At 40.4% G+C, this 16480-nt stretch overlaps 2 protein-coding genes across 2 annotated transcripts in view; one reads left to right on the forward strand and one right to left on the reverse strand.

Moving 5' to 3' along the window:
• The window catches only part of RIMS1 (regulating synaptic membrane exocytosis 1), a 545565-nt gene that overhangs the window by 255839 nt on the left and 273246 nt on the right, over positions 1–16480 (reverse strand). The window contains exons 4-5 of the mRNA XM_045294412.1: positions 4233–4573; positions 131–379 (exon numbers count right to left, since the gene is read on the reverse strand). Of these exons, the coding sequence (XP_045150347.1) occupies positions 131–379; positions 4233–4573 (590 nt within the window). The remainder of the gene's footprint in view (positions 1–130; positions 380–4232; positions 4574–16480) is intronic.
• LOC101647147 (histone-lysine N-methyltransferase SUV39H2-like) lies at positions 4743–5583 on the forward strand (the record flags this gene model as incomplete). The annotated part of the gene is made up of 1 exon (XM_045294535.1): positions 4743–5583. A coding segment is annotated over one exon (411 nt), but the record flags the coding sequence as incomplete, so codon positions are not given.

A 16480-nucleotide genomic window follows, 5' to 3' on the forward strand; every position in this document is an offset into this window, starting at 1 on the left:
GTGCGGGAGCGCCACGTCGCTGTGGCGCCGCTCGTGCCGCGCGCGGGACACCCGGGCGTGCATGCGCATCTGCTGCTCCTCCGGCGGCGCTTTCACCGGGTACCGCGCCAGGTTGGGGTCGCTGCGGTACCGGGTCTGGTAGTCCTTCTCTTTGCGGTGCTTCTCCTCCGCCGCCGCTTTGCCTTCCTCGCGCTTCTCGGGCCCATCAGGGTAGTCCTGCGACCGGCCTTTCTCCAGCCTGCGGGTTTCCCGCCTTTCTCTCCGCTCCCGGTCTTCCGCGGCGCCCTCCCGGGGCTGCACGGAGGACTTTGGCACGCGCTTCCTCTCGCCCTTCAGGGCTCCTTTGCCATTGGGCTCCGAGAGCCCCGCAGTCTTCTTCCTGGGATGGAATCAAGGGACGCTGGTGAAAAGAGAGCACTTGACAAAGACACAAGTGAAGACCAGGCTTAACAGTTCGCCAAGTTCCATATTTGAGCCCTTTCCAACTTAAAACTTGAGATGATAAAGAATCCCATTAAAGCTATATAGTTTACTTCCTAAACATGGCTCCTCCTTTGCATTATGATATTTCAGGTACTTAAAAGGCTTGTTTTCACATCTTAACCTATTGACCATATCAATAGAAACCATCAATAATGTATTTTAATAAATCAGCAAGTTTTTGCTAACCTCTATCTGTGACTAAGATGTAAGCATAATTGATGGAAATCGCATGGATAGTTGTACACAAGCAAAAGATTACATGTACTTATCAGTTTATTTGGCCAATATGTCCATCTTTACTTCGCATTGTTAAAAGAAAATTTTGTCAGAAATAAAAGCTAATAGCACTTCAATAGGAGAACAAAAATCATCTCTACCCAGGTATTTTTACGGGATAAATAAAAGTTCAGAACCTTACAGTTGCTTTAACGTCTTCAGGCAGGGTTTTGTTGTTGTTGTTGTTTGTTTGTTTTTAACTCTTTTTGTATGTGTGACTCAAACACTCTTATGCATTCTCCTTCCCTGTCCCTTCCTACCCCTGCCCTCCCTCCAGGACAGGGTCCACTAGAAGAAAATCCTGCTGAGTTTTCATTCCCTCCATTCTACTCAAGACATTGACAACGATGGAAGAGTTAGGTCCCTCATTCAATTGCTTCTCAGCCTTCTTCTGTACACAATACACCCCTAATTTTGGAAATGTCCAGAAACTATTACACAAATTATAAAAAAGTTAATGTGTTGGCTACGTGTTCCCCACACAGTATTGTTGAATGCCCGATAGCTGGAGTAATCTCAGGCGCATAAGGAGCCCTGGTGGTGTGGTCAGCAACATGAAGGCAGCCGTTTTCTCCTCTGGAGAAAGACTAACCACAGGTACAGTTCTACTCTGTTTTGTAAAGTTGCTGTGTGAGTCAGAACCGACTCAATGGCAGTGCCTGTTTGTTGTTGAACAAGTCTAAGACAGTTTCTTCAGTGGGTACAGTTTGATTGGAAGTCCAAAAATAAACACAAGAGCAAAATACAAGCTGGAAAAAGATAAGGCAACTTCCATTATGAGCTCCCACGCAATGGGAAATCAGTCTGAGCACGGGTTGAGGGTCCTAGGGAGAATGGGTAAAGGTTTTCAAATGTTATAGGAGAGACAAAACGACAGCATGGCAAGTTCTGCATAGATCAGATTACAAAGAGTCCTGATGGCTAGGTGAATTACAGGTTGGGCTGCTCACAGCAAGGTCAGCAGTTTGAAACCGTTAGCCACTTCAAAGGATAAAGATGAGGCTTTGCTTCTGTAAGGATGCATAGCCTTGGAAACCAATGGGGGCAGTTCTACTCTGTTCTCTGGAGTCACCATGGGTCAAAATTGACCGGATGGTAGTGAGTTTGGTTTTAAGGTTTTGCCATTTGTAGCTGAAAATAATCCAAATTATGGCACTAGAATTTTAAAATATAAGTGCATTAGTCTGGGTACTTGGGAGAAACATCCACAGCAACCCATGTATAAGAGAGAGTTTTTTTGTAAAGAAAATGTGTATCATGAAAACATCCCAACCCAATGCTGCCCAAGCCCACAAGTCCAACATTAACCCATTAACCCAACACCAGTCCACAAAGTCCTCCACCTCACAAAACAGAGGCAATGATGCCGACTGCAGGAGGAAAGCTGAGTCAGTGAACGAACAAGCATCTCAGCACTAGCAGGGGTCTCCATACAGCTGCTCCAGCACCCAGGCTGCATCGGGATAGGTCCATGTAGCTTCTCCTTGGGGATGTCTTGTAGGAAGTCAATCTTGCAAGCTGAAGCAGGGAACTGCTAAGGCAGCTGCACCCGGTGCAACCATCACAAAACAAGAGACCCGAGAGCTAGAAAGGCGAAGCTCACCACCCATTTATCCCTCCGCCTTTCAATTAGCCCCACATGTGATTATCGGCCAGGTTGGCACAATTAACTAACTCAATAAGGAATCTAATATAATCAAAGTGTAACCCACTATGCCTCCTAGGCTCCTAAGCCAAAGCTCATTGCTACTGAATCAATTCCTACTCACAGCAACCCAACAGTCTAACATGGTAATCGTTATCAAATGTAGCTTTCCTAAACCAAAACCAAACTCCATGCCATTGAATTGATTCTGACTCATAGCCACCCTATGAGAGCAGGGCAGAACTGCCTCTCTGAGTTTCCCAGACTGTAATTCTACAGAAGTGGAAAGTTGTTTTCATAAAGGAGTATAAAAATTGTAAATAATTGCAACATTTTGTTGCTCATTGTGGTAGTTATGTAATCTGCTGTCAATTTGCGAGGATTACAAGTGAAAGGCTGGAGTCTGGCCTTTTATGTGTAACCAGTACAGACATTTGTCCTTCTATGATGGACTGTTCCCTAAAAAGTCTAAACAAAAAGCTTCTTCTCAGTCCTTATTCTTGACTTTTTTTCCCCTCTCAATTCTTCATCCTATATACAAAAAGAACTCATTCTTCTCTCTTGCAAAATGTCATAGCTCCACATTTTCATTAAAGCAATCACTTTGACTAGTCCCAAACTTCCCCTTCATTATTTTTATCTCTTCTTCACCCACAACAATTGATCAAGTGCTATTGATTCTACCTTCATTGAAGTAGATGTCAAATCTTCCTCTTCTCTTTCCATTTAATTCATATACCCTCATTTTCTCCTCCTGAAATGTCTTTTTCTATGTTTCCAGAACAATTATGGTTCCCAAACTATGAGCTTCACGAAGACAAATTTTACGTCCTCATTAATAGGGTTGCCCAATGAAATCAATCAACCAGTTCAAATAAATTATGCTACATCATGCTTAAAAATCTTCACTGACTTTCCATTTTTTCCCCACTAGGATAAAACCAACACATTTCAGTCTGAGAAAAGACCTCAGATGGCTAACTCCTCTCATCGCTCTGCTTTCCCCTCGGTTACTTGCACTGTACCCCATGGGAACCTTCAGGCTCTGCACATTCAAGTCACCCTGGGCCACATGCCTGTGCACGACACCCCACCCCTTGCCCGCTTCATATCTAGTCACCTTGACGCTCAGAATGAAGGGAATGCCCTCCCGAGTAAGCCAACAACATCCCTTCCAGTAAGTGAAGTTTCTATAAGCCGTCTCAAAGGAAACGTTGATGAACGTTTCTATGTGTGAACCATTTCTATGTGTGAATAAATTATCTGAGAGCTTTTCTGAGAGCCAGGTAGGAAGTTAGTGCAGTTGGATGGTGTGGTAGGTACTTTCTGCCTTCACCTTCCTGCTTGTGAGCCACCATGACAGCTGTGATATTACCACCCTGTGATGTTACCACCGCCACTGGATCCCCATGACTTTGCATCCCCAGTGCAAAGTGTGACAGACCTGTATTTTGCATCATTGCATGTGATTGTGTGAGTCTGAAGAGGGACTCACGGACTATAATCAGACTTTTAGACTTGAATTGGGCTGGACTGGGATGTTTAAGTGATATGATATAAAGGTCTCTCTTACACATAATGAGTGTCTCTTGATTTGTTTCTCTAGTCAAACTGGCCTAACACAGATGGTTTAGCTTGTATTTACTACAGTGTTTATAAGGAGGAAGAGCTTTTCAACAAAGATATCCTAAGGGATACTACACAAAGCACCTCAGGCCACCTTCTGCCTTCTGTGTATGGCCTCTTAATAAAAGTAACTTCTTAGGGGGAAAAAATAAAATATCAAGCAAAGCCCATCCTTTTGCATGTAGAGGTGAGGAACTGTTACCTGTCTCTAGCAGGTTCACTTCTAGACCTGGACGAAGGCTGCTTCTGCTCGGCCCCCACGGCTGGCTGTGAGGGGTCAGCCCCCTTACTCCTGTCTGCTTGTGTGCTGGGAGGGCCAGTCTCCTGGCTGGAGGCCGCTGCTGTGCTCAAGGGTGTCTGAGACCTCGATCGCTCTTGGAGCCGCGCTTTCTTTTCTCTGGGCACCTCCGAGCCGGCACCAGTCGCTGTGTCACTCAGGGTTCCATCTTGACTTGGCTGCTGAGGGCCACTTCCAAAGAACCATGCCCCAGATTTGGTTAAGATTTCTTGTTGCTTTCGACATAAATTGCACACCCACATAACCTATTTGGGGAAGAAAAGGAGAGATGAATTTTCTATGCTTTCTGGAAACAGTTTCTTTTCAACACACAACATATCCATTAAAGAGAAATGAGCGGGAGGGCGGGGCGTCGGCCCCAGCTGAGCTATCCCGTCCGACCGCGCCAGTTTGAATGAAAGCGCAACAAGATGGTGGCGGCCGGGGCCGAGTCGCGAGGAGGTAATCACAAGTGAAGAAGCTGAAAGACGGGGCCAGTTATATGACAACAAAGGAATCACGTATCTCTTTGATTTAGACTATGAATCTGATGAATTCACAGTGGATGCAGCTCGATATGGAAATATATCTCATTTTGTGAATCACAGTTGTGACCCAAATCTTCAAGTGTTCAATGTTTTTATTGATAACCTCGATACTCGACTTCCTCGAATTGCATTATTTTCCACAAGAACCATAAAAGCTGGAGAAGAGCTGACTTTTGATTATCAGATGAAAGGTTCGGGAGATATATCTTCAGATTCTATCGACTACAGCCCATCCAAAAAGAGGATCAGAACCGTGTGTAAATGTGGGGCTCTGACTTGCCGAGGTTACCTCAACTGAGTTGTCAGGAAACTGAACTGATGATCATTTTAGGATTTTTGTTGTTCTTTTTGTTTTTCCCCAAATGTTAACAGTTCAGACAAGCATTTGGGTATATTTTTCATACTCTCAAGATTATTTCTATGTAATTTATCATTCAAATTCCATGTTTCAAGACGAGCTAAATGCATTGCCAAGGCTTCCGGAGAGGGGCACAGGACTGTCACACATGGACTTACTTGAAATGTACATATTGTTGGATGCCAAACAGCAGAAACCTATTTGCAGACCAACAGACACATACTTAAGTTTGTACATAGAAAAATGTCTTTCGGCGTATGCTAAATACAGAACTGATGGGTAACGGTTGCTAAGGTCAAGCATTCATTTTGCCAAACACCTTGGAGAAATGGCTTACCTAAATTTGGACAAATATATAAATTCTACTTTTGCTATGTTGTCGTTCCTACTTACCTACTTAATACTTGCTGTACCTGTATTTGAGACAACTAGGTGACACCAAGTTTTATACTCTATTGTTTACTTTCATCATTAATACACTGGCATCTGAGTGATATAAACATTTATTGTCCCAACGGGGAGGCAAAAAAAAAGTAAAAAATTAATTACAGCGTGATTTCCTACTTTGAAGCTATGAACACCTTTGTGGGAGGACTATGTGGTCTGATCCAGTGGTTCTTAAAAGACTGATACCCTATAGGTGAAGACTGAACGTGCCTCTAAAAATCCAGAACATATGGCCAGTGTGGTTTTTTGAAAGAACCAAGTGGGTGTTGTGGAGGAAATAGAGCATTTTAAGAGTACCTCTAAAAGATTTAGGTCTCCAGGTCAAGGACTTATGATCTAAACACTACGAGATCCCTGTGAACAGCTGTATGCAGTGATAAGGTTACAGACGATGCATTCACATTACAACTCTGGGTTTTTTTTTCTACAGATGCTTCGTTGAAAATAATCTATATTTTGAACTGATAGCTTTATACATGAATTTCTTAAATGTAACAGAGCTAAACTTGAGTTGGGCCAAAGTAGCTTTTTGTGTGCCTGAATTATATGAGATCTTTAATTGAATTACATAGATTTAAATGGGATCTATTAGGTTTCTTATTTGGGGTTTTGTTTTGCATTGTAAAGCCTCAATCAGTCAAAAAAAAAAAGAAAGAAAGAAAAGTGTTTTTGTCTCCTTCTGATTTTGGGATTTAAAATCATGGTGTCCAATAAGCAGATAAGTGCAGCAGATAAATTTAGTTGCAGTATTCGTAATTCAGTTTTACCTAAACTCATACTTAACGGTTTAGTGGCCTAAAATACAAGCCTGCCTAACACTGAACCAACAAAAAATTTAGCACTTCAAATTTCTTAATTCCTAATCTAACTTCTTGGGAAGAAGTTAGAGTTTATTTGTTATATTGTTATCACATAACTTTCCTCTTATAGAACAAACATGTTTAGAGCCTCTAGATATCTGCCAGCCAACATTTGCAGAATGTCTGAAGGCAAAACAGATTTTTTAAAAGCCATTTCTGATATTTTCTTTATGAAAAATTAATGATGTAGTATCAGCACTCAAAAAGGGTCACAAGCTTATAGGTGGCTCCCAGTTGGCAGACTCCCTTTAAATTATGACTTTCACAGTTTGAAGGATGTAATCTAACATTTGCTTTAGAAAGTCAGGGTTTTACTGTCTTGTTTGAGCTTATCTACTTGTTTAAAAAGTATGAAACTGGAAGACAAAGGAAAAATGGTTATTTTCCGTAAACCTGTTTTGTCCTTATTAATAGAAATTTAACAGGCCTTTGAAATTTTAAGTGTGTTTGTTGCCCAGTGTTATGAAAGAACTGAATGAACCCAAGCAGTAAAATAATAGAAACTATGTACACAAAGCTGTTAGGAGCAGTCAACTTTTATGCCAAGATGTAGCTGCTTTACTTACCTGAAGTTGTCAGAATTTGTGTTTCAAATATTGAGCAAATATTCAAGGGTAAAATTTAGGTAAGTTTAAAACATGAAATGAATTCATTGTACAAATTATGTCAATACCATTGTTTTCAGTGTCTTTCTAAGGGGGTTGTGATCCACAACTGGTCTTCTCAGGGTTTTCCCCACAGGCACACAAGATAGGCTGCACTTTTTGTTTTTTCTTATAGCTGAACCATTTCTCTTTAGCAAAATAAATTTAGTTTGGCGTTTGATGTTCAAAAAAAAAAAAAAAGAGAGAAATGAGCGGATGTCATCTTTATACACATTCTTGTAAATATCTTGTGAAAACGGTCCTTACATAAGTCAGGGTCAAGTACATGAACACCTGCACTCGGATCCATCTGAAATCACAGCAACATGAATGGCCAGGGAAGACCTTTTTCTATTGGCATCTCGAATTCTTTGATTATGGATTTCGCTTTCCCTTATCTCCTTGACAATCTGTATGAATGCATCTTAAGTTTCATTCAAATGCAGGTGGTCCTAATTTACAATGTATTCAAGTTAGGACAGCCACACTTACAACCTCTGTTACTGGTCTGTCTGCACGCTGTATCGTTAGCAGTATATTCTACATATAATGGTGTAACACATAGTTTGATGATGTGACCATTCTCAGATATTCACTTGAAGATGTTCTAAGACTATTTGTAAAGGTACTGGTAACAAGATTAGAATTTTAAAAAGCAAGTTATTTGACTTACATAAGACCTGATTGATGACGTAGACGTCATAAGGGAACCTCACCATAAGTTGGGGCCTACTTGCATTGTGTCTCTTAGTAGAAATGTTCTAAGCAGGTTGTTTGATTAGAAATGAGAAACATTACAAAAGAGCTGGAAAATTATTATTTACCAAAACCTGAGGGGTCCAATGAGTTAGGAATATATTAAGTTTCCTCAAAATCATCTGTTACCGAAGCCAGTTTTAAAAGATATTCATGAAACAACCAAAAGGGTAAACACAAAAGAAAAGGTCAAGCTTCTTATTTTCTTTAGTTAATTAGGAATACACTAGCCCCAAGTTTATTTTATGCTATGAAATGTAACTTTTCATGCACATATCATACAAAACAATTACTCGACTGATGTAATGTTGGATCAGAATTTAGAGTCACGTCCACTAATAAATTGTAAGATGTATCACTATTCCTAATGAATCCATGCATCTGTGCTGCTTATGGTGGCATTAGAAATGATGGTATAAAGAAGTAACCGTAATCACATGGAGTGACAATCTATACAGCAAAGACCAGTTTGAGTATCGCCAGTACCTCTCCTTCATTGTAATATACTTCCACCTTGCCTACGTTGCCCTCCTCTGACTGCACGTCAGTGCGTCTTTGTGTTTCAGAAGCAGTGATCCTAGGACTCTGATTACCAACCCCAGGCATTCTTTTCACAAATACTGACTCAGTCCACAGTTACTCAAATCTACTACACAAAGGTAAATAGATTATGGCTGTACTAAGTGAGAAATAATATGGGGCAGTGGCTTAGTTACCCAGTGCTGCTACACCAGAAACGCCCCATGTGGATGAATGTATCAAAATTTTAGTTTATACAATTTAGGAGCCTAGAAGTCCGAATTCAGGACACCAGCTTTGAGAAAGGCTTACTCAGGTCTCCGGGAGGGCTCCTTATCACTTGCCGCCTAGGTGATCCTCCTGCGGTTGACATCTATCTTTCTCCATCTGTGCTTCTTTCCCTTGCTTTTAAGTTATTTGTATCTTAAAACAAATTTAACACTAATACTATCTCATGAACATAGCAAAACAACCCATATCCAAGTTGAATTCAAACCACAGGATGGAGGCTAGGATTTAACACTTTATTTTTTTGGGGGGGGGGGTTACATTCATAACACTAACCCGCCAAAAATTCATTTCCTTGTCACATGAACAATATATTCACCTATCACATTATCTTAAAAGTCATAAGTCAACTCCACGTCCAAAATCTCATCATCTGAAACAAATGCGCTTGAGACTTTAGGCATATTCTATCCTGGCCAATAGTCCTCTTCCTCTGAAGACATATGAAATCCTGACTAAAAATTGCATGACTGTGTGGTAGAGTGAATTTAGGAACCTGGAAGTCACCCAGAAAGAAGAGTCACCAGGGAGTGCATGCAGGTGCCTGTCGGAAATAGCAGAGGCAGCAGTCTCCAGAGGCTGCAGGGCTGAGACCATGTGCAAGCACAGGAGCAGCACTGAGCTGTGAGGCAGAGTGGAGGTGGGTTTCCTGGCCCACAAAAAGAGGCAGAGGCCAAAGGACCATGTGTTTGAGAGGCCAAAGACCAGAGAGAGACACGCCGGCCCTCATGGCTAAGAAGAGGTGCTGCAAAAAAATAAGTATACCCTTAATATTTTATAATGTTAGCTTCCCCAATAAAGCCCATACTTGTGAGTTCTGCGTGGCCACTGCAATGAATTATTATATCCACCAGAGAAGAGGTCTCATGGGAGAGGCAGTGGGGGTCAGAACAGAAACGAGGAGGAAAGAGACATGCCTAATGTTTGCCTTATATAGGAATTATCTTTGGACAGCTGTAGAACTAGATTCTCCTTTTCCTTTGTGTAGTCAGAGTTTTGAAACAAAATCACAGAAACCTGGATTAAACATATATTAAACCTACATTAAACAAAAATATCAAACTGTGAAACTACTGTTTCTTGGCAGATCCTCCATCTAGAGTTATATGCTTCTGAAGTGGTGCTTCCAACTCTAAACCTTCCCAGAAGAACTGTTGCACTCCTAAATTTTCACTATTGATCAAAACAGCAATTTTGGTATTTTCAGGGGACTCAAATTGTGCTCCTTAGAAATGTTTTTTGAGATTTTGGAAGAAGAGTATTAAGGATTAAAATCAAGATTGTTGGTTGGATGAGTTATAGTTTCATAGTAAAATTCTTGTAACACAATCCTTACTTTTTGGAAGAATGAGCAGAATGCATTGTCATGACAGAAAAAAAAAAACATCCTTGGAATAATTTCGAAGGCCTTTAAAAACCAATGCAGTTTCCAAGTTTCTTAGAAATTTTTCAGAAAAAGCCCCTGATGATCCTGTATCATTTGATAAAATCTATTAAGATGAGCCCTATGAAACCCCCAACACAGTCACCATTACCCCCTAAGCTCAGTTACCTCTGCCTCTGAAGCCACTATTTTGACAGGACCTTTTTTGGGCAGGCATTGCTAGGTGTCCAAGACAAGTTTATTACTGAGCAAAGCTGTCTACACTCATCCGCTGATTGTAGCGTCACGTTCACACACATTTTTGTTTGAAATAAAGCCATGAATGTATGAACTGAAACCGCGGTAATGAGACTTCTTGATTCACGCTCACAAAAATCAAAAATACAATGTTGAAACAGCCACAAGGTAGACATTTCCACTACAAATGGGAGAAACCGCTCTCTCTTCTCCAGCGTAGCCTTCAGAACCTAGTGTTGGTCACACCTTCTGGACTCTGGGCGGAGGATCCTCCACTGTAGCTTCAGCTCCACCTTCCAGACCCCCTGTGATGGCAACTCTGCTCCCAGGCCTCTGTGAAGCTTCATTCTCCTAGTTCATCGAAACGGTAACCCCACTGCTTCAGCCTCAGCACTCCCAGGTCTTCTGCTCTTTGGGCAGGTGCCCCCCCTCCCTCAGCTTTGACCATGCTCCCGCCCCATGGCAAACCTTAACAGCTGCCTCACACTCAGGGACTTATTTGGTGAAGAGCTGATTCTGAAATCTAGAGAGCTGTGGCCCCACTCTTGATCTAGGAGTCTGTGGTAGACCACATTCTCTGCATTCCTTCTTCCTCAGTTCCCTGCAGTCTGAGATGGTGGGCTTTCTGCTGTGGTAACACACGGGCTCCATCAGCCGAGGCTTACTCTCTTGTGTGCTAGAATGGACAGCCAGAGCCTGAGTGAACAAGCAAGGGCACATGTCATGAGCTGGAATCCACTGAAGCCAATGAGACTTTAGGATAAATAGGCGTTTCCTTTAGGACAGACTAAAATTTAATAAAATATACAATGTTAAAAGGTTAGAAATGGAGTTAAATAAAGAGACAAAAAGAACTAGAGTAATTACTAATCAGAGAAAAAAGGAAACTTGTTTTCATTGTTTATCTGAGTATTTTCTTAAAAAAGATTCTTATAATACTATTTTGATTACTTTGCAATTTTTAAGACATTAACAAAAAGGGTCATTGAAATACTATATCTGGGTATGTTTCAAATTTTGAATATGTAAAAATGTACTACAGGATTAATAAAAGTGAATAAAACAAATATGTACTTCTTCTTATTTTAGAATTGTATCATTAGCTAGCTTTTTAATTATACTTTACTCAACACAGTAAGGGTACGGTGTAGATGGAAGCAGCACTGCAGTCGTTCGCAGCCATTGAAGACAGCCAGCTCATGCAGCCTCTGTACAAAGAAGGCAAACGCTTGAGCCACAGGGTTTCCAGTGACTGATTTTCAAAAGAGTACCATGCCTTTCTGATGTGATGGTCTGCAAGTCCCACCAAAACCTGGTCAGCATCACAGTCATACCCAAATCTCCACTGAGAGAGAAAGCGGGGACTGAACATTAGCTGCAATAGCCAGGAATCTAACCTCGGTTTCCTGCCTGGGAGCTAAGAATCCTCTCACTGAAAACCCTACCACAGACCTAGTCAATATTCTAGCTGGGAATTATCATAGCAAGTGGCAGTCCAGACATCATTATTTAAAATCCTATTTTAAAAATACGGTCTATCTGTTTAAATCTACAATGCTTCCTTACTTCTAGGTATTACTAGTACTTTGTAAGAATATTAATTTCTAATTTTCGTGTGTCCTATCTCCTAGTGCACTCCAAAATTCTGTATTACGGAATCAATCAAAGCACAATAAACTACTACTTCCTACCTATTATGGTAACTACTGTCAGAAACAAAAACAGAATACAGCAAATGTTGGAAAGAATGTAGAGAAACTGGAACCGTCACACATTTTGGTAGGCATGTAAAATAAGTGTAACCACTATAGAGAAATTTTTATGATTCCTCAAAAAGTTAAAAATAGAATTACCATATGACTTGACAATTCCACTCCTGGGAATATGCCCCAAAACTTGAAATCAGGAGCTCCAACAGATAATTTTATACCAACGTTTACTGAAGAGATATTCACAATAGCAAGCATTTGTCGAAAGCATAAGGGACAACTCAAAATGAGAGGAAACCATTTCAAACAGCCATTAAGATCAGGAAGTGAAATGTGAAAACAATGAATCTCTGAAATTTTGAATTTGTCGAGATGAAATGGAATACATAATGCTTGATATTGAGCTAAAATGGACTGGTATTGGACATTTTTAATGAGAAAATCATATAGTTTGCTATTAATGAGGAATGGCGTCACATTCATCACCAAACACCACATTCCAAGATCTAAATATGCCTATAAGGAAGTGAAAAAAATTATTATTCAAAATGATGCACCAGTCATTAAAGCCAATGATTAAAATACTGAAGAATTTGGTAGGAAATTAATTAAACATACAATCAAGGTGCACTGATATTTACTGGTGGTTGGGATGCAAACGTTGGAAACAAAGTAAGGATCAGTAGGTAGTTTGAAAACATGGCTTTGCCCATAGAAATGAAGGTGGAGATCTTATGACAGAAATTTACAAGAACAATGTCATCTTCACTGTAAGTAGTTTGTTTTTAACAATATAAATGGTGACTACTCACATAGACTTCACTAGAGTGAGTACACAGGAATCAAATGGACAACAAGAAGAAGCTCAATATCATCAGCCGAAGCACGGTCAGGGGTCAATTGGGGAACAGAAAATCAAGTACTCATATGAAGTTCAGGTTGAAACTAAAGAAAATGAAAACAAGTACACACTGCGTCAAAACACAACCCTGAGTCTATCCCACCTGAATTTAGAGATCATCTCAAGAACAGACACCATGTGGAGAACACTAATGTCACACGACCTAATGAATTGTGGATGATATCAAGAACATCACACACAAAGAAGATTTTAGCTAGATAGCCAAAAGAGAAGAATATGCTTGGTATTTCTCAAGCTGAAAGAACTGAAGGAAAATTCAACCCTGGAGTTGCAATATTGAAGGATTTCAAAATACTGAATAATTCAGGTGGCATCAAAAGATGACGAACGGAACACAACTGCAATATAAAGAATTAGCTTACCCTAACCATTGCAAGGACAGGACATGACCAAGAACCAGTGGTATTGAAGGAAGAAATTCAATCTCCGCCGAGAGCATTAGGAAAGTAGAAGGCTCCAGGAACTGACCGAATACCAATTTAAATATTGCTATGCAAAGAATTTTGGAGGCCCTGGTCAGCCAATTGGAAAAATCCACATTCATGCCCATTCCAAAGAATGGTGATCAAACAGAATGCAGAAACTATCAAACAATACCATTAATATCATCTAAAAGTACATTTTTTCTAAAAGTAATTTTTAAATCATTGCAGCAATGCATCAACAGGAACTGCCAGACTTCAAGCCAGATTTAGAAGATTACGTGTTTGCTATTAAGTGCCATCAAGTCAGCTTCAACTCGGAGACCCTATGCACAACAGAACTAAACACTGCACAACCCTGTGCCACCCTCACAATTAACCGTTCCTACACCTGAGCCCATTAATGTAGCCACTGTGTCAATCCATCTCATTGAGGGCCCTTCCTCTTTTTGCCACCCGTCCACTTTATCAAACATGATGTCCTTCTCCAGGGACTGGTCTCTCTTGACAATATGTCCAAAATATGTAAGAAGAAGTTTTGCAATCCTTGTCTCTAAGGAGCACTCTGGTCATACTTCTTCCAATACAGATCAGTTTGTCCTTTTAACAGTCCATGGTAATTTCAAATTCTTCAAATTTCAAATGCATCTATTCTTCTATGGTCTTTCTTATTGAATGTCCAACTTTCACCTGCATATGATGCAGTAAAGAATATCATAGCTTAGGTCAAGCACACTGTGGTCCTCAAAGTAAAATCCTTGCTTTTCAATGCTCTGAAGCGGTCCTGTGCAACAGATTGACCCATTGCAGTACATCCTTGGACCTCTTAACTTCAGCTTCCATGAGCACTCATTGTGAATAAAAGTAAAACAAAAATCCTTGACACCTTCAGCCTTTTCTCCATTTTTCATGACGCTACCTGTTGGTTCAGTTGTGAGGATTTTGGCTCTCAGTGCATTGAGTTGTTATACATGCTGAAGGCTACAACCCTTGATCTTCATCAGCAAGTACCTCAATTCCTCTTTACTTTCGGCAAGCAAGGTTGTGTCATCCGCATATCATAAAGTTGTTATTAAGTCTTCCTCCAATCCTTATTCATATAATCCAGCTTCTCTGATGATTTGATCAGCATACAGATTGAGCAAGTATGGTGAGAGGATACAACCCTGACACACACCTTTCAGGATTCATTTCACACAACTGCTTCTTGATCCACATACAACTTCCGAATAAGCACAATGAATTGTTCTGGAATTCCTATTCTACTCAAGGTTATCCACAGTATATTATGATCCACACAGTTAAATGCCTTTGCATAGTCAATGAAGCACAAGTAAACATCTTTCTGGTGTTCTCTGCTTTGAGGCAAGCTCTATCTGCCATCAGCAGTAATGTCCCTTGTTCCAAGTACTCTTCTGAGAAGACTGGAGCAAGGTACATCACAGCTGATATCAAATGGTTATTGGCTGAAAGGAATGACTCGCTGAAAGATATTTACTTGCGCCCCTATTGACTATGAAATGCATTAGACTATGTTGGTTTGCAATCCACACAGAAGGCTGTATACTTTGATTTCTATCAAAAAGTACTTCACGGCATAAGAAACTAAGGATAACACTACAAAGAATGAGAATTCCCAAGCATTTCATTGTGGTCATGCAGAATAGCCCCACAGACCAAGAGTCATTCAAAGAGAACGAAATATACATCCTGGTTGAAAATCAGGAAAGGTGTGTGTGAGGGTTGTAGCATTTCCACAAACTTATTCAACTTATATATTGAGCAATTAATCTGAAAATATGTACTATATGAAGAACGTGGCATCAGATTTGGAGGTAGGTTCATTAACAACCTGCAATGTACAGATGACATAGCACTGCCTGCTGAGAGCAAGAGTACTCAAAGCACTTATTGACAAACATCAACATTTATGGCTTTCCATATGAATTATAAACCAATGCAAAGAAAACAAAAACCCTTCCAGCTGGATCAGTAGACAATGGAGAAAGACATTTCAGTTATGAAGGGTTTCGTTTTACGTGGAGCTATCAACAGCACCCATAGATGCAGCAGTCAAGAACTCACATCACAGGTTAGTGGGAAAATTGCCTTCACCAGACCTACCTGAGGTGTTAAAGATCATATGATGCCCCTTTAAGGACAATGAGATGCCTGCTAATGATATTTTCAGTCTCCTCATATGACAATAGGAAATTGCTATGGCTTGGGATAGGAGCATGTTAGTCCTTAAAATGACATTTGCTCTTGAAGACTTTAGATAGGTCATCTGCAGCTGATTTTACCAATGCAAGAAATACATTGTTTGATTTCTTGGCTACCGTTTCCATGGGCTTTGATGGCATCTGTTTGCTTTGTTGGAATGACTGCTTCTTGAATCGATGTACAGGTTCCACGTGAGCCCAGTGCAATGTCCTGAGGGTCCCATTCTCTGCAATGTTTCCGTGGTGTTTTATGATCCACAGAGTCAAATGCATTTTCACAGTCACTAAAACACAGTCATCATATTTTCAAAAGCTCCATGCTGTTGAATAAGCATTAGACAGTTAACAACAAGGATGGTGGTTCAAACACAGCAGTCCCTCTGATGTAGAGAGGTGAGGCTGTCTGCTCCAATAAAAAGTTGTCTCCCAAACCCTGTGTAGTGTTCTGTTGAATTACAACTGACTACCTGGCAGTGGGTAAACATCTTTCTAGTGTTTTCTACTCTCAGCCAAGTTTCCTGTAACATCTTCAATGACACCCTTTTGTTCCAGATCCTCTTCAGAATCCAGCTTGAATTCCCAACAGCTCCGTTGATGGACTGCTGCAAGCATTCTAACATTATCTTCAGCAAATTTACGTCTCTTTCTGTTAAAGGAGATGAAAAATCTATAAATGGATAGTGGTCACAGTTGTGCAGTATGATGAATGTGATAGATGCCACTGAATTGTACACTGATTACCAGATGAAGCAGCAGGCAGTGTTTCTTCTTCTTTTCTGTAATATAATTTTACTACAATAAAAGCATGAGTATGGTAAAGCTCTTGTCTAATTTAAAACAAAAATGACAGTAAAAAT

Source organism: Echinops telfairi, unplaced genomic scaffold (assembly GCF_000313985.2).
Source record: "Echinops telfairi isolate 266 unplaced genomic scaffold, ASM31398v2 ScPeMD7_3533;HRSCAF=4204_0, whole genome shotgun sequence".
NCBI classification, from domain to species: domain Eukaryota; kingdom Metazoa; phylum Chordata; class Mammalia; order Afrosoricida; family Tenrecidae; genus Echinops; species Echinops telfairi.